This window comes from Toxorhynchites rutilus, chromosome 3 (assembly GCF_029784135.1).
Source record: "Toxorhynchites rutilus septentrionalis strain SRP chromosome 3, ASM2978413v1, whole genome shotgun sequence".
Classification (NCBI taxonomy): Eukaryota; Metazoa; Arthropoda; class Insecta; order Diptera; family Culicidae; genus Toxorhynchites; species Toxorhynchites rutilus.
In genome coordinates this window covers 253,507,345-253,534,646 of record NC_073746.1, presented here as the reverse complement: position 1 = coordinate 253,534,646, position 27,302 = coordinate 253,507,345, and the positions used below count along the sequence as shown (strand labels likewise).

Sequence of the window (27,302 nt, the reverse complement as noted above, 5' to 3'; positions counted from 1 at the left end):
AAGAGAAAGTAAAAAAAAAAGCTTCGGTTTGAAATTAAGATCATGTAGGAAATTCGGTCATGTTTGGAATACGGTAAAACCAGACGAATAGTAACATAACTTTCGTAATTGTGATAAACAAATTTTAACACGTATTCACTCACTCTATTCTATCAGCTCGAAATTACACTATAAATACATGCATTAAATTCATTAGTGCGTTTTTATTCATTAGTGCACCGTGCACCTTTCGTCAAATCAAAATTATTAAGGCAACGACTTCGGTGTAATATTCTCAGCATGGAATATGGTTTGGTGAAAGTAGTTAGCAAACGTCAGATTTCCCAATTTGACTGCATATCCAATTGAATTTAACGAAACCTTGACATCATGGAACAACATAACTTCCTAATTATATATAACTTCAAAAGTAATAGGCTACAATACTCTCGAAACAAAATGAGCTAGGAGAAACAGAACATTTCCGCGGTGCAAGTTATGTTGTTTGAACAATTAGGAATGATAAATAATCATTCCGTTACATGTCAAAAATATCATATCGTAATCGTGAGCACCTAGGGTAAAATAATTCATCAATATCTATCAAATCAAAACATGTCATTTTCTACTTGAATTTGCTTGTAAAAAATATTATTGGTTAGTTCAAAGAATTGCCCAATTCAGCCATTCCATGCTAAAACGATATAGTTGTTCTCAGATTTTCGTGAAAAGTGGTAGTTTCGTTCCTTACTGCAAATTAGTAGATCCACGCTTTTTTTTATTAGGATGCCCATTTCCATTTTAGCGTGGTCCGAAAAATTAACATTATCCCCTTTTCCAAAAAGGACTTTTTTCAAAACTTCATAACTTTTCAACTACTGAACCGATTCAGATTCGACATATGCCAAATGCCAAATAGTCTTCTTTGTAAAAACGTTACACTCGCGAACAAATTGGATTTCGTTTTCGTAATTATTTGTTATATTTGTTTTTTATAGTTTAAATGGTTTCGGAACCTAGGGCGCTGTAATTTTTAATTTTTTTATGTTTGGTTTTGAAAAGTGAGGGTTTTTCCACACAACATATCTAACAATCAGAGAGGCGTTCTCTTTCGTTTTTGAGTTATGATTTTTTTATTTTACTAGCTGACCCGGCAAACTTCGTCTCGCCCTAAATTTATTGTCCTTTATCACATCCACGTTTTCTTACTAAGCGCACTTTCATTAGTCCAAACGCAGAACTGTTCATTGATTGATCTTCTAATCTACCCTTTAAAATTATTTTTACTATAAAATGTCAGTACTTCTAACAAAACTCGACATTATAATATCAGATTATTTTCGGACACAATTCTCATGCAAGATTTTTCATCCACTTGCAAATAACATGTTTCTCCGTTACATGGAATAAATGTTTGATACAGAAGATACGATAGAATGAAGACAGCTCTAAATCGGACAATTCCTTTCTCGAGTTTTGTTCTGATCAACACATTCGGCGATCCATTTTTATTTATTTAGATAGAGAAGACGATATAGGAGTACGTTTTTTCACATTAAAATCCACTTCCACTTTCGAACGAATATCAATTTCGTTACCGCAAAAATCAAATGGACTAACAACGCTTGTCAATATGTAATTGTAGAACACATGCGAATTGATTTTTTCGAATTTTCCCATTTTCCTTCAGAGTTTTCCGAAAATTTTCAATTGTCATGTTTGGTTGAAATATGTGCATTATTTTTATGAGACCCTCTCTCCTTTTCAGAGAAGGAAGGGGTGTTATACCATCATAGAAACATTTCTCGTACCCAAAACCGTCACATCCCAAATCTAGCTCCATTTGCTTAATTAGTTCTCGAGTTATGCAGAAGTTGTTTGTTTCATTTGTATGGGAGCTCCCCTTTAGAGAGGGGGAGGAACGTCGAACTACCATAGAAACGTTTATCGATCCATTAAACCACTATATGCTAAGTCCGATTACATTTGTTTGATTAATTCTCGAGTTGTTCAGCATCGTCCCCCCTCTTTAGAGAGGGGAAAGGAGTGCCAAACCACCATAAAAACATTTATTGTTCTCTAAAACCTCCATATGCCAAATTTGGTTCCATTTACTTGTTTACAGTGAAAGCTCTCTATAGCGACATCGCAAGGGACCGTCGTTATAGAGAATTGTCGCTATAAAGGACTGTCGCTATAGAGAATTCGGATGTCGTTATACAGAGAGAAACGCTCAAGTTCACACGAAACAATAAAATTACATAATTAACAAATGAAACTGATTTATAACAACCTTAAATCAAAACATTGAACAATAAATACAAAATTCAGCTCATTTGTCCCCCAACACATTTTAAATCAAAATTTTTTGAAAAGCTGTCCTTTGGTAAATTTGTTTTAGTTAATAAACCAGCATAAATAGTTCTGAAAGCACCTTATAGGTGGTTTTGACAGGGTTGGCTCATAGTTCCATCATGAACTACTTCGTCAAACACTGATTGAGTTTCATCATCATTGTTATCTATAGATGATTGCTCTTACACTGTTTTTTATGAGTTTGATCACGAACGTCACTTCACGATGAAAATGGAATGATTTGTATGCAAGGTTATATGCACTCCATTTCGTTTTCATCGTGGAGTGACGTTCATGATCATACCCTATGTCATCGTCAGACAAAATTGCTACTTCGCATGAATTGTCTTCAAATGTCACATAGTCCGGAAAATACAAATTTCGATTATATCTTATATGATATTGGAAAATATTATCAATTTACAACCAAAACATCAAAAGTTGTTCTTATTCTCGTTCAACGAGCATTTCAAATTTGATCGGAATACATAACAACCCATGTCGTTATCAATGCTGTTTTCGTTGATGCATATAAAATTGTATGATTTCACAAAATCAGCTTTGACCAAGCAATTAACAATAGTGGATTGTCTGAGCTAAGTTTGTGTTGAGTTCAGATGTCTGGCAACTGAACAGAGATAGGGGAAACTGATAGCATTCCTTTTTTGCCTCTCTCTAGCAATGTTTTAGCGGAATGGATTTTGTTTGCGCCACAATCAAGACAGACAAGAAAACGTGATCCACTGCAGCTAATCTGTATTGGTTCCTTTTTACCCACACTGTATCGTTTAGATTGTCTCCCACTGTGCATCAGAGAGCTTCAGAGTGATCACGTCTTTTTCGAGAATTATTTTTTGGATTGCTCTTTCGCCATACGAAATTGTACAGCTGATTATGTGCATTAGAATTTTGAACAGAATTGTAAAATGTACCTTCAGCAGAACCGCATCTAAATATGTGTTCGGGTTAAGAAATTGTTTCCAATTTAATTTTCTCTGTTTTTATAAAGTACCCGAAAATTCATATTATATAACAGATGATTGATGTTCACAAATCATAACAAAGACTAGTTTCGTTCATAGTCATATGCTATGTCCAATTCAACTAATTATAGTACTGTGAATCGAGCGGCATTGAACATTGTCGCAATGGAGAACGATTTGTATGAGCGGAAATGTGTCGTTACAGGGAATGGTCGTTATAGAGAAATGTCGCAATAGAGAAAATAATTTCTATGCGATTTTGAAGGGACCTTCGGAAATTTCGTTATAGAGAGATTTGTCGCTATAAAGGTTGTCGCTACAGAGAACTTTGACTGTAGTTCTCGAGTTATATAGAAATTTATATTTCATTTCTATGCAGCCCACCCTCAGAAAGGTGGGAAGAGTGTCGAACCATTTTAGAAATGTTTCTTCCCCCCTAAAACCTCCACATGCCAAATTTGGTTCCGTTTGCTTGATAAGTGCTTGAGTTATGCAGAAATGTATGCCTCATTTGTATGGAAGCCCCATCCCCTCCTCAGAGAGAGGGGAGGAGGGTCTATTCACCATAAAAACGTTTCGTGTCCCCTAAAACCTTCACATGCCAAATTTCGTTTCATTTGCATGATTTATTCTCGAGTAATGTAGAAATTTGTGTTTCATTTGTATGGCAGCCCCCCTTAGAGAGGGGGTGGAGTGTCTAACCACCATAGAAACATTTATTGCACCCTAAAACCTTCATATGCCTAATTTGGTTTCATTTGCTTGATTAATTCTCGAGTAATGCAGAAATTTGTGTTTCATTTTTATGGCAGTTTTATTGCGTCCTTCACGCCTTCGGTGGTGCGCACCGATGTGTTGTCATGTTGCAATATCATTTTACTGCGTTTTAGAGTTCATTCCGGTTTTTTTCATCAGTGCAAAGTTTAAACTTATCATTTGTTGTCGGTAGCGATTTGTATTCACCGTTTCACCCGGTATTAATAGCTCATGGTATACCACACTCACCTGGTCCCGCTAAATCACAGAGCATCCTCTTTCGACCGAAACAATTTGGCTTTGCAGAGGGTTGGATGATTTGTTCGCGCTTAGGATTCTCGAAATATTTAACGCCATAACCAGCAAACGATGTGCTTCGGCCGATTTTTTCTTCAAATAAAATAGCAAAAGTTGATGTTTTCGAACGCCGAATGTTCAGAACAATATTTTTTTAATTTATGGAAAAAAGATCTAAATAGCATATGAATATGCAATAAAAATACAAATAATTACCATGCAATTTATATCTAAGCTGAGGTCTGTCACAATTACAGGCCGAATTTTTCGCTATTCGACAATTTTTACTTTTCGTTTGACCATTTTTAACGTAGGTCTACCGTTAACAGGAAGGTATCTATATAAATATAAATGGAAGGCCAAATGTGTTTGTAAGCGCAATGCCCGAGGAAGATATGGTCCGATTTGATCTTTATTTTGATGTATTCGTCTCAACCCGCAGATCAATGTCACGGAAAGAAAAATCGGAAAAAAAATCGGTCTGAAAATTCGGAAAATTGAATTCCCATATATTCTACAATTACATCATGATAAGCCTGGTTAATCCATTCGATATTTGCGCTGAAGAAATCGAGTTAAAGAGCAGCGCATTTCGAGCCAGATGTGAAGGAGGTGTTTTCTAGCAGTGAGAACTGTGTTTCGGTTGAAAACTGGAGGTGAAAAATTTGTTCCGCTGGTACCAGTTATGAGGTGAAAATTTGCAACTTGTACTCCACGCACAAATCACATTATCACTGAAATAAATCAATCAAATCAAAATAAAACAATATATTTATTTATTACAATAATCAACAGGCAGAATCTATGCCCTAATGATATTTAAGTTGGTGATTATTCTCTTAAAGTTACGTTTAATAGCTACCCTACATAAATTGATATCAAAGCCCTCTGCAACTCTGTTGAACATTCTGAGCAGACCGGATATACTACCGTAGGTCGTGTAATTTGTTCGCCGGACCGGTATGCGCAGCAAATTTCGGTTCCGCAGACTTCTTGGAGGCACCTGTAGTTGGAATGAACGGAGCAACGCCGGACACTCTGTTTTCTACGTCAAGACATCAGACACTAGCATAGCACGGGCGACATTAGGGCATACATATATTGAAATTAACAGTCCTTGGTGTAGTCCTACTTGTCTCCGGTTATGTCCGAAGAATAGAGAAAGTCCCTGGCACCAAAAATGGAGACTTTGGGCAATGTTAGATTTTTAGATTTTTCGTCATTTCGCGGTCAAAATTACACCAATGGCTTTCGTCAAAAAATATTGTTCACAGCTTGGTCCTTAATGGGTTAAACAACTAAAATAATTATTTTCTGTTAGCTTCGGCATTGACATACATATAACTCTTTAACTTGTTTTCTAATGTTCGGTGTGGTTCATGGATGTAAAAAACGTTAACGTCAACGTCAAAGTGAATTGGGTGTATTTTACTTGTGGATTCGCTCCACCCTAGTAACCGAAATTTGGGTTGTTGACATAGCCATTCCGTTATAGATACGCTACATCTGGAAACACATTTTTCTATGAAAATTGGGATCAGTCTATATATTTTTCAAAGCTCAATCAGTGAACTCACGATGTAATGTTGTGTATTGAGTCCTCATACCAATTCCTTATTATACGGATGTCGACCCATAAGTAGAGGCAAATTTGCACACGTGAAATATTCAAAAAAGAATCAGACTACTTTTTGAAATGGCCAAAATTACTTTCTTAATTTTTTACCCAAATTTATAACTCAAAAACTATGATACGTACAAAAATTTAGTTCAAGTATCAAATTTTCATAAAAATACCAACAAAAATTTAAAAAAAAATCTGAAAAAATAATTTTGAAAATTAAATTCATTTTTCTCGAGAACGTATTTTTTTTAGATTCTCAAAAAATATATATGAATAGCCCTTACAATTTCCTACAAGTCAATCATACATCCTGAGTTAAGCACTTTTGATGGGAAAAAGTTTTTCTAACAACAACTTTTTCATGTTTTCTTTGAAAAAATTACAACTCCTAATTTTGTTTGAAGTCAAGATAGCGATATAGTGTATTCGACAAAGTTTTAGATTTTATGAAAATATGAACTTTTGTCGAAAACGTCAACTTTCTATCTTTTATAGTTTCTGGAATATAAGGCATTTCTGTATGAAGCCTAACGAAAAAATAATGTTTCACTCATAAAATTTTTATGTGTAAATTCTCGCGTTTGACATGTCCGCAAAAATGTATCGAGTTGACCATTATTAGTTATTTTTCAAAGAAAACATATAAACGTTGTTTCCAGGAAAACTTTTTCTCTATAAAGGTACCCATCTTCCCATGTATGGGTGATGTTGGAAATTGTAAGTGCTATTTATATTTATTTTCCCAGAATTTTAAAAACGCAGGTTTCGAGAAAAATGAATTTAAATTTTCAACATATTTTTTTTCAAAATTTTGTTTGATATTTAAAAAAAACTGAATAATTTCCAATATTTCATTCTTTAATCAAGACTTTTCGGAAAAAAAGTTAAAAACTCAAATTTAAAAAAAATCTCTCTTACATAATCTATTTGACTTACAAAAATTTAGTCAAACAATTAAATATAGGAAATTATTTATGTTTCCATACAAAAAAATATTTAAAAAATCTCATTGAAAAACATTTTTTTTTAAATTAATATTAATTTTTCTCCAAATTTTTTTTTCAAATGGGAAAGGAAATTTTCATTCAGATATGTATAGCCTATACAATTTCCAACAAGTCACCCATACATCGGAAGCACTTTCACAGGAAAAAAGTTTTCCGAACGACTTTTCTTGTTTTTCTTTGAAAAATTAATATTGGGTTGGGGAAAAAGAAATGTCGTATATTGTCAATATATGGCAACACTTAAACATATCTTGTGTTGTACTTATCGCATCGGGTCATAAAAAATATAGGAGGTTGTGTCCAAGATACAACCGCATTGTTGACGTAGAACTACGCTGTTATTTTATATAAGTCGCTTGTTTATAACTTCGGATATTATGCTGTGTAATTTTAGAAATAACTGTTTAGTAGAATGGTTTGATCGCCCATCGCCCATTGATGATTCATTCTTGCCCTCGTAGAACAATTCACTAGCTGATCGTATGTCGTAATTTGTTTCATGTCAATGTACTGAAAATTTACCTCGAACGCTATTCCGGTGGCCTTTTTCGCAATTGACATACACTCGGTTACAAGCGATTATATACTTGTTGCATCAGCACCATTATTCCACATCTCATAACTACATCAATTTATCTTTGACAATGCTCGCAGGTATCAAATACCATGCTACATTTTATTTAGTATTGCCTCAGTGGAATCGCATGTTTAGGTATCGTTCGTACAACGTAAACCAAACGTTCGCCATACAGGCAGAGCCATACATTGGTGGCTTGAAGCTACTAGAAATATAAACACTTCTCATCATTTTGCGCTATTCTCAAAAGAAACGCTTCTGTTAATATTACTGGTCTCGAAAAAAGTTGCATTACTTTCTCATGCTTAAGATAAGTGCAGCTGTTATCCTTAGTGGAGAAAGTTTTGCTACTGGCAAGCGAAACCCAATCACATACAAAATTCTAGAACGACATTTACTTTCTCGGTGACTAAATAAACGAAATAAATTTTTTCTGTCAATCTCAATCAACAATCAGTAATCTCTGTTTTAGCGTAGCGAAGAGTCACTATTTATACGTATGGGTTATGAAGCACACACATATACACACAAACATCCATATATCGATGGCTTGAAGCAACTAAATATACAAACATCTCCGTTTTGCGGTCTTCTCAACAAAAGCTCTTTCTGTTAATATTGCCGGTTAAACTCTGAGAGTTCATTCGTCTCTGGATGATACTGAAAGCTTGCCTCAGCACTGTTTATACTCTAGGCAATCATTCCCCTTCGTTCTTCTTCTTTACCTTTGTTCACGGAGACTTTATATCTTGCGATTTCCCCTTCGTTGCTCGTCGATAAGTTCCTCGTTATTGACGGCACGGGTAGAAAAGTTCACAAAGCAGCAGACAAATGTATGGGAAAATGGACACGCTCATACTTTTCACGAATTTTAGCCATTTACACATCAGAGGATTGTAATGTATAGCATATCAAACCAATCTTAGTGAATTTCTGATTCGTTTGGTATGTAAATCGCCAAAATATGTCAGCGGCAAAAATAGTTATTAACGTAAATTTTATTTCATAAAAACGTGATCTGTTTTCTGATTTGACACTCTTAATGAAAGACGTAGTTCTACGTCAAAAATGTTCCCTTACTGATACTCAAGCGAGGGGCGAGTTTGTACACACGAAAAAGCTTTTTTTTAAACATTAATAGGGTCTACGTACTCCACCAATTCTTGAACTTCTTCGCTATTATTTGGCATAATTCAAAATAATACCTGAAGTTTGATAGTGAATTTTATGCTTTTTTATAATTTATTGACGCCATACTCATGAGCCGCGCGTGTTGTTCAAGACTCTCCTGTTACCAGGTTATTTTTTTAATTCTGAATATTTTCGTTTGTCATCGACGTGAATAAGCTGTACCAAATCGTTAGCATGTACTGTATCTCATTTCATCTGTAGACTATCAAGATTCATTTACCATCTGGTTGACCATCTCTCGCAAACCGTATAGATTTGTTAATATCAGAATTACCATGCCAAAAGTTCGCAACGAATTACCTCTTATTCTGCCATCAACATCCCATTTCATAGCTTCTCTTCTCAGTATGAACAGAACTAAAAAGTTTTACCAACATAATCACCAATAGCAATACGTATGTTTGTTGGTCTATTTTTTTGCTATTGGTTAAATTGGATAGATTTTCATGAGACTGTCATCCAGAATAAAATTTTGTAGACTTCATGGTTTCAGCAGCTTCTCGAATCAGCATTGCAACTTTTATTTGATCTTCAATACTGTTTCAGTCGGTAAATTCAACCAAGCTCGTTCAAGATAGCGATAGGTTGTAATTCCAAGAAAATATTACAAAATCACAAAGTACTGAATCAACCTGCGTCATATACAAACGGAAAATTTCTTGCTAATTTACCTATTCCTCAAATGTGTGTTCAGATGGCTTTACAGCCGCCCACAGTAAAACTGTAAAGTCCGCCACATTCCAGAACCAAAAAAAGTGTCTCCTAAACCAGATCATTCATCACCGTGATCGCCACTAAAAGCTGTGCGTCTTCAGACACGGGATAGCGTTATCAAGGGGTCATAAATTCAAAAGTGTTTTATTATTTCGGAATATTATTCTCCTCCACCCTCGTCATCGGTCGAGCGGACCTGCGTGGATTCCGAACGTTGAAACTCATGTCACCTAACCAATTCTACACGGGTTTCGAGCGTAACGTCCCCACTTTAATTAGATCGATTATCGGCTAGAAAACCAAGATTATCGCTCTAGCCGGCAGCTGCTGGTGCGGGAACAGGTGAATTTCGACACGAGTATATCATTGGCAAATAAAGTTAGCCCGTCGTTCAAGGATTTGACGTTTTAATTAAATTATTTACGCTGCATCGTTAGAACGAAAGGAACAAGAGAGGAACAACTTGGTCAACAAACTAAAAAGGCATATCCGATCGCTGGCGCCTCCAGAATGTTACACAATTATGCACTTATTCACTCCGCTATACCAGGTCAACCGTACCTTCGAAAAAAGGGATCAATGAAAGCCAAAAAAGAGGAAGCAATAGTAATAGAAATAGTTGTCCCTCCTTGGAACTCTATTGCGTACGCTGTCAGGAGTTAGCGCCGGCGCCTTCGGTTATGACTATATTGCGTCTCGAGATTTTTATTGCCTGCCTTACCTTGAGTGCATGCCAACGCTCCATTACATCCATCCTACCACCTAGGAGGTAGAGATGCGGAAATCGCACAGCACGAGTTCTCCCCCTGGCAATCGAACCGGTCAAGATAGACCAACATAAGAAAGAACTTCACTGTTTTTCCTTCGTGATTTTTGCTAATTTTTGGTGATTTATGGAGATACGTCGGTACAAAGCCATAGTTATAGACCGTAATAACCGGAATTGCATTTTTTGTTGTTGTGGGGAATTGTGCTTGTGTTGTTTATGATTTGACTTTGCTGGAGCAGGGGAATATTGTTGGTCTCATGATTGGTGTATCATCGGTAAATCCCACACTATTATCACTTTGAGCTAAGCATTAATCAAACACAAACAATGCTTGACTAAGAAATGATAACAAGAAAATCGCAATTAATAATTTTATTTGTTCATGTTAATCTACATTGAAGAAGCCTATAATCCGTTAAAATCCAAATCGCTGCTAATAGAATGTTGTGTTGAAGAACACATTTGAGGAAAAAAGATCACACGCGAATGCTGCTAATTTTGTACCCTCGAAGGACTAAAATTCCAAACAAAGCTCCACTATCAGCTCTAGTTATCTTTTTGTGTCTCCCCTGACTAGTGGTTCTTCATAAATCCTTCATTCGGCGACAATTCGTCCGAAGCAACAACAACAACAAAGAAACAAGACAACAACAAAAAGCGGGCGTGTTTAATTATTGCTCAGTCCTTCTTACTTCTGGGCATTCCGTCGTTTATCAGTGCCTTTATTTTCATTTTATTGCACATGAAAGATAAGACGCATTTTATGGCACGCTACTGACATTTATGGTCAAAGCCCGAGAACCTACCGACTGTAGCACACGTTAGTTAGGCATTATCGTCCATGGCTGGCGAAAAAAACCGAAAGGCTCAAAGGAATGCGCGCTAAATTAGTGAAATAATTGGATGGCCCTTTTAGCGTTAGATTTACTCACTAGCAGTATGGCACCACACCACCAACATATGTTGTCTATTTGACCTGGCCGGGGTACGTGTCGAAGAATTATTACGTGAAAACCCTCAGACAAATGATTATTTCTCTAAGCAGTAGTGCATCTGTCAGCGCGGTTCATTAGAAGCATAGGTCAGTAATGGAAAAGATATCCTTGTGACGATATCAATCGAAATCCACTCGCAATCGCTTTATCAATGGTTATCTGAGGCGTTGAAAAATTCTTGATTTGATCAGATAATTTAATCGCTTATTATGCACCATAAAGTTACCGATATGAGAGATAGCAGTACAGTCGTAGCTATTAGAGGTTGAACAAATCTACATATGTTAGTTATTCCTTATTTAAATTCTATTCAGAATTTAACTTTCGAGGCTTTATCTATTTCGGTGCCATTTCCTGGATGGTATAGATGAAACTTCGACGCTAAGAATGATTCATGTGTTTTCCATTCAAGATGGATGACATCCAGGGAGATCATAGCCATGCCGTTTTATCTCGAATTCCGAACACTTAAGCTTTGATGGCCATTCAACGGTGTCTCATTACCCAAAATGGTACTTTTTCGCGAAATTAATTTGATTTCAGGATACGATTGTCGCAAGAAGAGCGCTTTCGCGCTCCCCTCACTTTTGGCATATATTGTTTTGCAATATTGGTTTGTATCCGAACAGATATTTTACGATGATGAAAATTCGCTTTCGACTGCCGAGAGTGCGAATGCTTCATCAGTTTTGGAACTACATCAGGTTGATGAAGATGAAGAGCCCGAAAATTGGGTTTCAAATCAAACAGCCTTATGTGGAATCGAAAAAGTTTTAACATGGGCTAAGGAAAACGGATTGCCAATGGAAAGACAATTCCTGCTGCGAGAATTAGAGAAAATATCAATTCTAAATTTTTGCTTTGTTACATATTATGCACATTAGAGTGCTAATGAATGAATCGGAAAAAATCGACCTTCGAATTTTCGAAAAAGGACTTCCTTCAAAATGTTGATTCTCGCGAAAATATACCATATGATGAATTTCATGCCAACTCGACTGGCCGTTGGCAGCATCATCCCAGATAGCAGCGAAAACGTTGTGGGTGTAAGCGCATGGGTCTTTTAAGCAAATTTGCATACTTGAAATATACGAAAAAGAATTAGACTACTTTTAAAAAATGGCCAAAAAAATTTTTTTTTGTTTTTTACAAAAAAATATATCTCAAAAACTATAATACCTAAAAAATTCGGGTTAGAGAATGAAACATAGAAAATTGTTTAAATTTTCATAAAAACATACCAAAATTTTTTTGAAAAAAAAATTTCGCTGAATAAAATTATTTTAAAAATTAGAACTCATTTTTCTCAAAAATGTATTTTTTGAAAATTCTCAAAAAAATTGCATGAATAGCTCCTACAATTTCCAACAAGTCGTCCATACACCGGAAGATGGACACTTTTACAGGTAAAAAGTTTTTCTAACAACAACTTTTTCATTTTTTCTTTGAAAAAATTACAACTTATCCTAATTTTGTTTAAAGTCAAGACAGCAATATAGTATATTTGATAAAGTTTTAGATCTCTTTAAAAGATGAACTTTCGTCGAAGACATCAGCTTTCTATCTATATATATATATATATAAAAATCGATTTCTGTCTGTCTGTCTGTCTGTCTGATTCTTATGGACTCGGAAACTACTGAACCGATCAACATGAAAATTGGTATGTAGGGGTTTTTGGGCCCAGGGAAGGTTTTCGTGATAGCTTGGGACCTCTCCCCCCTCCCTAAAGAGGGGCTGCCATACAAATGAAACACAAATTTCTGCATTACTCGAGAATTATTCAAGCAAATGAAATCAAATTAGACATATTGAGGTTCTAGGGCGCCATGAATGTTTCTATGGTGGTTAGACACTCCACCCCCCCTCTCTAAGTGGTTGCTTCCATACAAACGAAATACAAATTTCTGCATTACTCGAGAATTATTCAAGCAAATAGAACCAAATTAGACATATTGAGATTTTAAGGTGCAATAAATGTTTCTATGGTAGTTAGACTCTCTCCCCCTCTCTCTAAGGGGGGGGGGGGGGCTGCCATACAATTGAAACACACAAATTTCTGCATTACTCGATAGGTAATCAAGCACAATTTGGGATGTGAGGGTTTTTGGGTATGAGAAATGTTTCTATAATGGTATGACAGCCCTCCCTCCTCTGGAATGGAGAGGGGTCCCATAAAAATATTACACATATTTCAACTAAAAACATTCCAGCCAAACATGACAATTTTTTTATAATTTCTGAAATATAGGGCATTTTGGAGACCCCTGAAATAAATAATGTTTCACTCCTTACATTTTTGAGTGTAAATTCTCGCTTTTGACATGTTCTTGACATGTTTCTGAATAGAAAAATGTTAGCAGAGCATGTAAATCGCGATAATTTATACACACAAATGTTACAAATTAAACATTTTTTTTATTAATTATTTTATTTTTACAGGCTCAGTTACTTAAGTTTAAAGGAGCCGAAGTCTTAAATGTGTCTTAATATAAAACTATATATATAAACAATTTTCTTACATCTATGGTCAGTAAGGTGGAAAACCGATTACTCGCGATGTACTCGAGTTTAGAAGGGTGACATATTGATAGTAGAAGGATGGGATATAAGGAAATTGTAACAATGTTGATGAACACTCAATTCTTAAATCTATTCGTATATCTATAGTGTATTTACGTTTCAACTTATTCTACTTTTTCTAACAAGGGGACGAATTACCCGCAAAGGAAGGTATAAGGATATAGGGACAATCACATACGAAGATCGATAGCTTTAAGGAATACATATTTATGGGACATGTAATCAAAGTCTAACCTAACATCTCTCACCGGCGCATTGGGCTGTCTTCTTCGGGCCCGAAAATTAAACATTAATAGTAGTTTTTCAAAGAAAAATATAAAAAAGTTTATGTTCGAAAAACTTTTTTCCTGTAAAAGTGCCCATCTTTCGATGTATGGGTGACTTTTTGGAAATTGTATGGGCTATGGGCATTGTATGGGCAGAATTGAAAAAAAACTTGTTTTCAAGAAAAAAAATTTTTATTTTATTTAATTTTTTCAATTAATTTTCTTTCAAAAATTTGCTTGATATTTTTTAATGAAAACATAAATAATTCCCTAAATTTCATTCTTCAGCCAACATTTTGTAGATCTATAAGATCTATAAGTTTCTAAAGTAAGATTATTCGAAAAAAAAAGTTGAAAAAACTCAAAATTTCAAGTAATTTTTTACACTAAATCTATCAGACCTACAAAGTTTTAGTCAAAGGATGAATTGTAGGAAATTATTTATATTTTCAATAGAAAATATCAAGTAAATTTTTGAAAAATGAAACCATTGAAAAAAAAATAGTTTGAAAATTGAAATTTTTTCTCGAAAACATGTTTTTTTTTAAATTCTGCAAAAAATAGATATGAATAGCCCTTACAGTTTCCAACAAGTCACGGAAGATGGGCACTTTTACAGGAAAAAAGTTTTTCGAACATCAACTTTTTCATGTTTTTCTATGAAAAAATACTATTAATGTTTAATTTGTAACATTTGTATGTATAAATTATCGCGATTTACATGCTCTGCTAACTTTTTTCTATTCAGAAACGCGTCAAGAACATGTCATACGCGAGAATTTACACACAAAAAGGTAACAGGTAAAACGTTATTTTTTTCAGAGATCTCCATACCAAAATGCCCTATATTTCAGAAACTATAAAAGATAGAAAGTTGACGTCTTCGACAAAAGTTCATATTTTAATAAAATTCAAAACTTTGTCGAATACACTATATTGCTATCTTTAAACAAAATTAGGATTAGTTGTATTTTTTTCGAAGAAAGGATGAAAAAATTGTTGTTAGAGAAACATTTTCCCTGTAAAAACTGATCTTCCGATGTATGGACCACTTGTTGGAAATTATAAGAACTATTCATGTAATTTTTTTGAGAATTTTCAAAAAATACGTTTTGAGAAAAATGAATTTTAATTTTTCAAATATTTTTTTCAGCCAATTTTTTCAAAAAAAAATTGTTATTTTTTTATGAAAATTTAAACAATTTTATACATATCATCGTTTGACCCGAATTTTGTAGGTATTATAGTTTTTTAGTTATATTTTTTGTAAGAATTCAAGATAAAAATTTTGGCCCTTTTACAAAAGTAGTCTAATTCTTTTTTTGAATATTTCAAGTATGCAGAGTTGCTTAAAAGCTCCATGTATTTACACCCACAACGTTTCGCTGGAGATGGTGCTGCCAACTCCTAAGACGAGTTGGCATGAAATTTGTCATATGCTAAATTTCTGCTCAATCGGACTTTATTTACTAGTGTCGCACAGCCGTCAGAGATTCAGTTTTTTGAAACCTTGAAATCACCCAAGAGAGCTTATCAAAAATCGAATTTCGGGATTAAGATGACAAAAAAAATCGAGATGAAAGGAGATCTCGACGTTTTATGGAATTTGAAGACATTTGGCATCAACTTTTTTTTAAAGCTCCGATTTCATGCACTCCCCTATTGGGTGATTTTACGGTTTTCGGATGATTCAAACTTTGGTGGCTTTGCGACAATAGTAAATAAAGTCCGATTGAGCTGGATTGTTGTATAGTGTATTTTTCTCGAGGTAATTTACATTTTTCAGGAAGTCTGATTCGTAAATTTGAGATGACCATACAGCAGAGCACATACCAAGGCAACGAAATTGCAGAGGAAAACTTTAAAAAAAAATCGCAGCATCATTTAAAATAAAAAAAAAAGTTTTTTCAATATTTATAAACTTATTTTTACATGGCCTGTTGGGCTTACATATGACACATAAATTTCTTCATCATATAAACATTGTTATTTTGATCCAAGGATTTCAACTCCTATAGAATATGTTTGCTTCGGATGCACGATATGTTTGCACACACTTCCAATTTTTGTGTGTGCATAGTTTGAATTTTGAAAACAGGATAACCGTTCAAGCCACATTGTGGCTAGTGAAACACATACTATATTGAAGGAAACTGTAAAGGACAAGCGAGCCTCCCAAAGTAATCAAAATTATCATTTTCGGCCTTCCATATCAATATACCAACATTTCGTTGTATTATCCGATAAATCTTTATCTCCGATAGGCAAACACGGTTCTCTAACGTTCAGCGATCTCGTATCTCATCGCAGATTGTCAACCCCCTGCCGTGCGAGGCGATAGTCCTCCCGCAGCTGCATCTCTGTGATATCAGGGCATGTTTGTGCGGGAGTTTTTGGAGGGAAAACTTTATCTACCGGTGAACACCTCCATTATTACCTTCTGCAGGCCAGCTCCACAACTTCCGGTCGCGCTCGATGCGACCATACTGTTACCGATGCTAGCTGTAGTCACGTTTATGCTGGCGCTTGAACAGCTTACGGCGATGCTATTATTATTTGCATCCGATGGAGCACCCACTGTTGCTGCATTCACCGTCATTTTCATCTTACTGTAATTTGCTAGCGTACAATATAACAAGCCAAAATTCGCACAACATAACACAATTTCACTGCAAGTAGTTTTTTCTACGTAATTTGAACTCCACTTCGATAGCACTTTGACCAAGTCACGAGGAACATCCCATTGCGACTAACGGACGAGCATGATGACTACCGAGTCACACAAATAATGTACATATTGAACGAAATTGATGGGGAAAATTATAAAAAAATATTATATATCAAACTTCCAACCAACCCGTTCATAGTAGACGGCTTTCTCGCTTATCTTATCAGTCGTTCGTTACATTTGATATCGCGCATCAACTGCAGGTAACTTATATCAAAACCCACACTCTGACGTTGGGCCGCATCCAACACACAAACACAACGGTAGCAATGATCCATGATTTCGTAAGGATACCGCTACGAGCGAACTTCAATAACACGACTAGAATACACACATTGTGGTTTCACTTAATTGATGCGCGCAACGGCAGTTCCCAGTAATCGAGACTTTCTGAGGAACACGTTATTCGACTGGCTTAGGGTTCGGTGTATGCCTTGGAACCGCCAAAACTCTTGTGGCAAGTCGCGCCGACCCAACCAACATCCTACAAAATAAAAATCATTCAACATGCAGAGGAAATAGCGTGTACGAACTTTTTGTTTGCACTGTGGACAGTGTGTTTCAAAGTTCTATGAGCAGTCTTTGCGGTGTGGAAAGAAAATCACTCCAGTGCTCGGCAAACAACAAATTGTGTCCGCACTCGTCGCGTCTATCCGCGTTTCCTCACCATAGGTATATTTTTTAAGGTGTTTGATGTTTGTTTGCACTAAATTCTCTCTCGCTTACTTTACGGCCCAGTCTCGAACCCAGAGCAAACAAATGGTCGGGAAGCAGACAGCACGTAACCAAGGGGGAAACACGGCACTACGAGTGCTGGCTTGTGGCCGCCTCATACAGATCCGAATGCTGCTCGTTGCGGTTCCACAGGATTGAGTTGTAATTGGTCGGTTGTGTAAGTTCCTATTGCCGGAACGTTGCCTTTCTGCTTTGTTTGTTTGGGCAAGGATGTGGACAAGGAAATGGAAAATCTCCATTCTCCAGTAATTGGAATTATTTTCTATATCATTTGAACAACTTTAAAACATTCGAGTGGATTGATCTATGAAGATTGCAGTTAGAGCTGGAGGTCATCAAATCGGGAATGAAAATTAGATCTGAATTCCTGTTTGTTAATAATATCTTTCAATTGTGACATTTTGCATTGAAATATTTTCATAAGTAACTGTCTTGTGTCGTATTAAGATATGAAAACAGACATCCTCAAAGCAATAAAGCGTGATATCGAAAATTGCATAATTTTTCGGTTAGTGGGACTCATCACCGGCTCACGCCTCTTTCGGTCAGGGTTGTTTCTATGTGAAAATAATTTCCTAACTAACCTATATTTTCGTAGACGTTTCTCTGTATCTTCAACTTAGCGTTACTATTATTCTGAATTCCATTTTTGTGTCGAACAGTTTGGCAGTTTGGTTGATTTGTTTTTTTTTTTTCGATGTATTGGACTCCCTTACAGGCTTACCATATCTACAGAATAATCTGTATTTCTACAGTTTTTTTTTTCAATTTTTTGAGACCAAGAATCTGTAGAAACAGATTACAGATTTTTTTGGTGTCATACAGAATATACAGATTTTTTAAAATAACGTTTCAATAATAGTTACAGCTTGATGTTAATAATATTTTTCCCATCTCACCCATTTTATTCATATTACCTTCGAATCTGTTTAAACGAGAATCTGATGTTTTCGACATTCATATGTAGTCTGATGTTCTACATTCTTATGCCAAGGTCTGTGTTCGATAGCTGGATGGGGTTGCCTACTGGATTCCGATTGGATTGGATGTCCCGTTAAAGTATGAAGGTTGATCGCCGATGCGGTCCTGCCAATTCCGTTGGATTACGAAACTTCTTTCACGATATGAAGCATGGTTTTTAATAATCCACTAATAACTTTATTTCTTACATTAATTTCTACTTAATAATTATATTTAATTCATTAAATTTCATAGTAAATTCTTCTGAACGATTCTACAAAATTTTATCCTGCATGACAATAGAAAGCGACCAGTATATATAGGTTTTGGTTTGTAGCAATCGATGTATCATTGCTACCACGCGATGATGATGATACATTAAGTTTAGGGGTGTCTCGATTATTAATTTCGCTCACCAACAGTCTGCGTTATTGGTTAGTGCTATCAATATAAATGAAATAGAATGCCAAATGTGTTGATAAGCGCAAGTATGGAATGGTCCGATTTGAGTCGGCTTTATTTTGTTGTATTCTTCTCTATCCGTAGAAATTTTCTGAAACTTTTCGAGGGAAAGTTCGAATGAAAGTAATTATATGTTCTTGAATGACATCGTTGTTAGTTCAATTGGATTCAATGGCAAAGGATTCTCAGGAAAACTCATACTTCCTCCAACCCAAACGGAATACAAACTTTCATTCGAATCAAAAATACTCACGTTTTGTCGTTCGCCGATTTCAATGGAATTGCTCTATAGTGAGTTTGCATATCGTCCACGCAAAGGCGAGAATGAATTATTAATCTAGCATCTTCTAGAAAACCACGCAAAGTTTGCGTTCTTTTGAGGACGACATTCATATTCTACTAAAGAGTTCAAACTACAAATACCAGTAGCAAATCTCATTGTCTGATCTAACTGAATCATTCCTGTTATTAAAGAATTTGTACAGACAATTATGTCTGTGTCAGACAACAAAGAGTCGCTCAGTTCCGATTTTGTTACACAATTATGAACATTGACAGATCACCTAATGTCCACAAAATTAATAGATATACGGAATCAGCTAAAAAAAACTTTAATCCTTTCAAACGATCAACGTTTTTGTGCAATAAAATCCCACCCGATCCACCGAAGCAGAATTCCAAATCACCTGTGTCGGTGGATAACGAAAGACGGTGCCGGTTACGGACTGGAAGCAACCTCGATTAGAATGAGGCTCCTTCGCAGTCGTAACTCCGATAAGATAAGCTCACATGTTAACGCGCTGATCCACCCGTGGTAAATAAACTTATTAGAAATCAATAAAATAAGAACATAAATGAAAGAAGCGCTCCCAGTTTAGTTACATACTCGGAGCTAATGTAGAAGACAATTTGGATTTGTGTTGTGTAGAAAATGCCACAGTTCAAAAAACGCCGGTATTTGATGTGAAACAAATATGCAAAATCTGCAATTGTGGCAATACACAAAAACAATAACACAACGTTACGTCATCATAATCGCAGAACCAAAACTAAAAGATACCCATAATTGTAATCAAATCGTTGGCGGGGACATCTCTTCCATCTATCAGTAAAAGTAATCACATTGTAGTGTAAGGTCTTGCACTATCAATCAACCTGCAGTAAACCTGAGTTTTCGTAGTCGGGGATTCTTCAACACAGCACAGTCATTTGCCGAAGGTTCCGTTATCGCCGCACCCATTGCAACAGACACGTACACCGGACTCATTAGAAACAGGTAAATACCTGATAATAACAAAAACAGCACTTTTTGATAACGGTACCACATGATACCAGTTCCACTTATCAGCGTACCTATTTGAACGCGGCTTTCGTTCCATTCTGCTACGGCTTTCCCAAGACCCATTCGATCCCGCCATTGAATGTCCACGTCAACACCAAAGCCCTGCTCCATTGCTTCCAACGAAGGTTGAACACACACACACTCCGCAGCCGACCGACCGAAAAATATATCGATCGATCTGAGTTAATTTATATTACACAGCAATAAAAATTTACCACACTTGATGAGAGTATCAAATTCGAACATCTTGACAAGTTTATGAATTACATACTCTCTGTCTACCCGCGAAGGTAGGTAATAACAAGAAAAAAATGCCGTTTGCCGTCATCAGAGATAAATATCGTTCGTTGTTTTGCGCCCAAACAATTCCATCATTCACTAAATAGGCTACGAGTTTAATAACAGTCAATAAAAACTGAAATTGATTGACAACTGATCACAATGGCGATGGAATCGATCCGCCCATGGTATTGTTCAAATGAAGCAACTCACGATTGCAGCAATTGTTCATTTTGCATGACTTCCGCTGATGGCTGTGACTCAGGCAAGAACAAAAGACCAATTCCAACATCTTCCGATCACTTGGAGAATGGAAATCCACCCGCACCCGAACTATGCGACTACTTGTGCAACACAGAACGGCTTCGACCTATTCTCTGCAGTGAAACGCTAGAAATATGGTGATAATAAAATGTTATATTAATTTTAACTTTTTCAAAAGTTATATCTCGCCATAGATAGTGGTGAGTGATGATAAGTTAACATATCAATTCGCTGTACCTGTTTGCATCCTTTTACTTTTTGTACTGGGATTCGAAAATCCGGAAGTATTGCAAATGTATTTCCATTACACAGGAGTTCGGAAGCTCCACATCACAAAGAGAAAGTCATACGAAATCGGCATTACAGTTGTATCATTCCTAGCTGATTATTTCAAAACATATATGGCCCGGATGATAACTTCGTATCTCTAACAACAATTTTATCAATTGATATCTCGGTGCGTCAAAAGCAGAGATAACCTCCGAGAGGCATATTCGAACCAATGTAGAGGAAATTCGGGATTCCCTGCCAGGAACGGAACCTTTTTGCTCTGCCTACAATAGTTCCTGAGTTTGCCTTGCGGAATGGTGCTTTCAATCAAATTAATTCTATGGAATATATTATTTATTGAAATGAGGAAATATAGGTACACCCAGTTTTTTTTTTACGCGAGTGATACGTACCTCGTAAAAAAAACCGCGTTAATTGGAAAATCCGCGAAAAAAACCGCGATAATTCATGAGAGAAAAATATGAGCTGAGGGAGAGATGTTATATTGCACTAGTCTTTTCTTACGCGGGTACCGCGTTAATTGGAAAATCCGCGTAAAAAAAACCGCGTTAATTGGAAAATCCGCGTGAAAAAAACGCGTTAATTAGAAATCCACATAAAAAACCTCGTAAAAAAACCGCGCAAAAAAAATCGCGTAAAAAAACCTGGATGTACATTGCTAGGCATAAGGAAGGGGGACGACACTCCATGCAGTAATTAATTAGATTAAATTAAATACATCACAAATAAAGTACGCTCTTCTTTTTTTTTATCCCATTTATTTATTTATAAGGCTCATTAGCATTTTAGCTGTAACAGAGCCGGGTTTTAAGTGTGTACATGTACATATGTTTATGTTTCTATAAATTGTAAATTACACAGTAGTTAGTGATAGCTATTTAGGCGTTAAGTTTTCTGTTCCATTACATTATGGTAAATTACACAGTAGTAGCCATTTTAGGCGTAAGGGTATTCTATCTGTTCTTCCATTGTTCAGCAGACCGGACAGCGGAGACAGTTGGTATTGATCATTGTTGGGTTATTTATAGAACAGCAGCCCGATGTTTCATGCAGAGCAGAGCAGTTGTACGGATGAATCGATCTTTGTTCCACCGTGGATCGATTTCCATCGCTGATGATGGTTGCGTGGACGTAGTTATTCTATAACAACACAAAGATGGTCAATTGAGGGCCCTGAGTTTGAACTCACGATCGATCGCTTGGTGGGCGAACGCGTAACCAAGTGGCTACGAAGACCCCCAAAGTACGCTCTTGTCATGATAAATATTAAAAAAAATAATTATATCGTTGCCTGCAATTGATTTATGACGCATATCTCTTGCTCATGGCAGAATCCTTCTGCGATAAAGTCTTTATTCTCTTAGTTGCAATGAGCAACCGAATCGGACGCTGAAACGTAGTCTAGCGGTCGAAACATGTATTCGGAAAATGATACAGCAGTTCGAAATTTCGACAAAACCACATCGAAAGATCACCAACTGTGTATCGTCATGATGACTGACTAGATTTGGAATCTTCTACTAGGGATTCTACTCGTTTGAGATAGTTATTTATTTATAACAAAAGTTTCAACATGAGTTTTTCCACGCAGATTCGTTTTACCTATAGATAGTTTTACTTTAGATAGTGGAGGATGTCAGCAAACTGGTGATTGGTTGAAAAATATGAAGAATGTATTTTCCCAGTGAAAAATCAGAATAATTTCACCAGATCCGCGTCTAATCACAAAGCGCAATGATGATGATCATCATGGTCACCAACATCACGAATGTGAATAAACCAAACAATATAGCAAGCCCAAGTTAATTTGTATGCGTCGAACCAGAGACGAGACCTGCCAATAGAAAGATCGTTTCCGAACCAAATAAATGTCAAATTTGGACTGATTAAATAATAGATGTAAACAAACATGCTTGTTCAACCAATTCTACTGAGCTGCCAATGATACTTAAAAAAACACTTCTACATAATGTACTTTCGGTACATGCATAATGGCAGAATAACACAATCTGGTGTAGCAACATATGTAACATTTTGTAACATTCAAAGAATATATGGTAGATGTTCAGGCAGACCGGACATACCGTAACATAATTCTGATTTCGAGTAAATCGAACTCAAATTTTGAAGCTGTGTAGTTTTAGTAGCTTTCAATCATCCTCCCTGCTCTTAGTCACTCAAAAAAACCCTCTTTAAGATCAATCAAGAAAGTTTTACGGCTGGCTATGCGTACGTGGTCCACTCTGACTGAACCAAAAATTCAGAATCAGAGACTTGGTTCACTGAACAATTTGATGATTTTTTAACCCATTTGTTTATTCATTTGAGCTCATCAGCATTTTAGCTGTAACCGGATTTCATCATGTACATGTTACATGTGTTCTGGTATCTGTAAATTGTAAATTACACAATAGCCATCCTGGCGTAAGAGTATTCCTTCTGTTCTTCAATTGTTCAGTAGACCGAACAGTGGAAACAGTTGATATGATCATTGCTGTGTTATTTATAGCACAAAAACCCGATGGTTTTTGTTGCAAGCAGAGAGGCCAAGAATCCGACACTGAATCGATCTTCATCGCTGGAGATTGTTGCGTGGACGTAGTTATTCTATAACAACACAAAAATGGTCAATTGGGGGCCCTGAGTTTTAAACTCACGATCGATCGCTTAGTAAGCGAACGCGCAACCAATGTTTTCTCGTTTTCTCACAAGTGCGTCAATTGGACTTATGTGGTTTCTCAAACAAACGATTCATATGCTATAGATGTGGAAGAATAATCTTCAGACACCTTATAACATCTGGACATCTCACAGGTAGAGTTACCATGTCTACAAAATAATCTGTATTTCTACATATTTTTCAGACTTTGTGAAACCCAAAAAAACTGTAATTTGTAATTACATGTTTGATACAGAAAATATAATAAAGCAAAGACAGTGGGAATTCATTTTACAGTATTTTCCTTCAGAATTTTCCGAAAAAATGGTCATGTTTGGTTGGAATATGGTTGGTTGAAATGTGCCAAAAACCCTCACATGCCAAGTTTGCCTCCATTTGCTTGATTAGTTCTCGAGTTATGTATAAATTTGTATTTCATTTGTGTGGCAGCCACCCCCTTAGAGTCCTCCAAATGGTGTCAAAACATCATAGAAACATTCATTGTCCTCTCAAAACTCCACATTCCAAATTTGGTTCCATTTGCTTGAATCGTTCTCTAGTTATGCAACCCTGGGGTGAGTTGAAACAGCAGTGAGAATCGGCTATGTTTACACTTTGCTGAAAGTTTTAATGTATGAACTACCGCAACTCCACCTAACCCTGGGCTCTTTCGTCTTTTTTACACTAAATACACGAATTGACTATTGATTGTGCGTATTAATAGGTGTACCGGTAAGTTTCTAGTTTTTTTTTTGAAGAATAATGCTTTATTCTGCAAAAATGATTACAAATTTAATATTCAAAGTATTGCCTATCGCTAGTCACAACATTTTTCCATTTTTCTGGAAATTCACGGATCTTTTTTCGGAAATAATCGGCTAGTTTGTCAGCTAACCACGAATCGATCCAATTTTTGACTTAATCAAAATTGGAGTAGTGCTGGTCAACCAAGCCATGTTGTATCGATCGAAAAAGGTAGTAATCGGGCGGAGCAATGTCTGGACAATACGGCGGGTGGGATAGGGCCTCCCATTTCAGCGTTTCCAAGTATGTTTTGACCGATTTCGCGACATGCGGCCGAGCATTGTCGTGCTGCAAAATAACTTTATCGTGCCTTCGCTCGTATTGTGACCGTTTTTCCTTCAGTGCACGGCTCAAACGCATCAATTGTCGTCGTTAGAGGTTTTCCGTAATGGTTTCATTCGGTTTTAGCAGCTACACCACAGTACACCACACCCAGCTGGTCCCACCTTCTGGCCGTGATTATTCCGTGCGGCCGTCGATGTTGATGCATGGCCGGGGTATCCATACGTTGCCCGACGTTTAGGATTGTTGTAATTGACCCACTTTTCATCGCCAGTGACGATTCGATGAAAAAAAACCTTTCTTTTATGCCGTTGGAGCAGTTGTTCTCACGTGAAAGAACGGCGCTCGACGTCTCGTGGCTTCAATTCATACGTCACCCAATATCCTATCTTTCGGATCATTCCCATTGCTTTTAAACGATCGGATATGGTTTGCTGAGCTACTTCAAGTGTATCTGCAAGTTCTTGTTACGTTTGTAACGGATCTTGGTTGAGTAAAGCCTCCAATTCTTCATCTTCAAACTTGTTTGGCGGTCCGGAACGTTCTTCGTCTTCCAAGTCAAAATTACCACTCTTAAACCATGCAAAGTACGTTGTTTACGTTTCAACTTTTTGACATATACTGAAAAAGACGCGCAATGACAGTAGCTTTCTAACGAATGTCTGGAAATTTGATTCACTGGAATAATAATCAAGTTACACCATTTGTTGAAAAATCGAAGAAACTTAAAAAGTGATCCAATTTGTAATGTATAATGACTTAAAGGGTGTGTCACATCAAATTGCATCACGGAAAAAACGCTGTAGAAATTCGCCCAGTAGACCGATCCTTTTGAAAATTTCAGACAGTAAAATAAAAACTATTAAACAACTTTTGGCATTTTCTTTTTATTCATACTTCGATCCCAAGCCCGTATGCTCGCACCTTCTTCCTTACCCCGTCCATAAGGTTCTGTACAACGTCAGGTTGTAATTTTTTTTTGAACAGAAAACCATTTTCTCTTGAAGTCCGCCTCCGATTTGACAACTTTTGGGTTCTTCCGGAGGGTCTGCTTCATAATCGCCCAATATTTCTCTATTGGGCGAAGCTCCGGCGCGTTGGGCGGGTTCATTTCCTTTGGCACGAAGGTGACCCCGTTGGCTTCGTACCACTCCAACACGTCCTTTGAATAGTGGCACGAAGCGAGATCCGGCTGGTCGGGCCGTCGTGCTGCTTCAATAGTGGTAGTAAGCGCTTCTGTAGGCACTCCTTAAGGTAAACCAGCCCGTTTACCGTGCCGGTCATCACGAAGGGGGCGCTCCGCTTTCCGCAAGAGCAGATCGCTTGCCACACCATGTACTTTTTGACAAACTTGGATAGTTTCTGCTTGCGAATCTCCTCCGGAACGCTGAATTTGTCCTCTGCGGAGAAGAACAACAGGCCCGGCAGCTGACGAAAGTCCGCTTTGACGTAGGTTTCGTCGTCCATTACCAGGCAATGCGGCTTCGTCAGCATTTCGGTGTACAGCTTCCGGGCTCGCGTCTTCCCCACCATGTTTTACCTTTCGTCGCGGTTAGGAGCCTTCTGAACCTTGTATGTACGCAGGCCCTCCCGCTGCTTGGTCCGCTGGACGAATGAACATGACAAATTCAGCTTATTGGCGACATCCCGGACCGAACTTCTCGGATCACGTCTAAACTGCTTAACTACGCGCTTGTGATCTTTTTCACTGACGGAGCATCCATTTTTGCCGTTCTTCACCTTCCGGTCGATGGTTAGGTTCTCGAAGTATCGTTTTAGTACTCTGCTGACCGTGGATTGGACGATTCCCAGCATCTTACAGATGTCCCGATGTGACAACTCCGGATTCTCGAAATGAGTGTACAGGATTAATTCACGACGCTCTTTTTCGTTCGACGACATTTTTCCAAATTTACGAAAAATTGACAGTGAAGCATGGCCAACGTGATCTATACACTCTTATCTGATTATAAGCGCAAACTGAAGATATAATTCCTAAAAATTTAATTTCTACAGCGTTTTTTCCGTGATGCAATTTGATGTGACACACCCTTTAGTTCCGACGCGTAGCAAAATGTGCCATCACCGAATAGCAGGAATAGATTCTCCTCTTTGCAACATTTGTGGTAGTCTCGACACTTTAATACACACTTTAACACGGAATAAAACTTTGTACTTCAGCTTCTTCGCTTTGGTCATGGATCAAGTCTATAATACATTTGCGAATGGAATCACAAATCAGTGATACAGAAGAACTGATTACGTCACAGATTTCTTGAAAATGCTGAAAAAAAAGCTGCTTTACTGGCTTACTGTAGAAGCAATGAAAATCAATTTAAGTAATTTTGGCTAGACTGGCAATGATTATTTGATAGTGTTCAAAGATGGTATACGAAATGT

The 27,302-nt window shown here is 36.8% G+C and overlaps 1 protein-coding gene across 5 annotated transcripts in view; it reads right to left on the bottom strand.

Moving 5' to 3' along the window:
• The window catches only part of LOC129775356 (GATA-binding factor 3-like), a 44,973-nt gene that overhangs the window by 9,850 nt on the left and 7,821 nt on the right, over nucleotides 1–27,302 (bottom strand). Inside the window, exons 1-2 of one of the 5 annotated variants that reach the window (XM_055780028.1) lie at nucleotides 21,104–21,159; nucleotides 20,816–20,992 (exon numbers count right to left, since the gene is read on the bottom strand). The exons of 1 other annotated variant lie outside the window; for it this stretch is intronic. Coding sequence is in view for 1 of the 4 variants with exons in the window: in XM_055780026.1 (XP_055636001.1) it covers nucleotides 16,534–16,701 (168 nt within the window). In the remaining 3 variants the exon portion in view is untranslated. 3 more of the 5 variants (XM_055780029.1, XM_055780030.1, XM_055780026.1) reach the window with 3 other exon arrangements.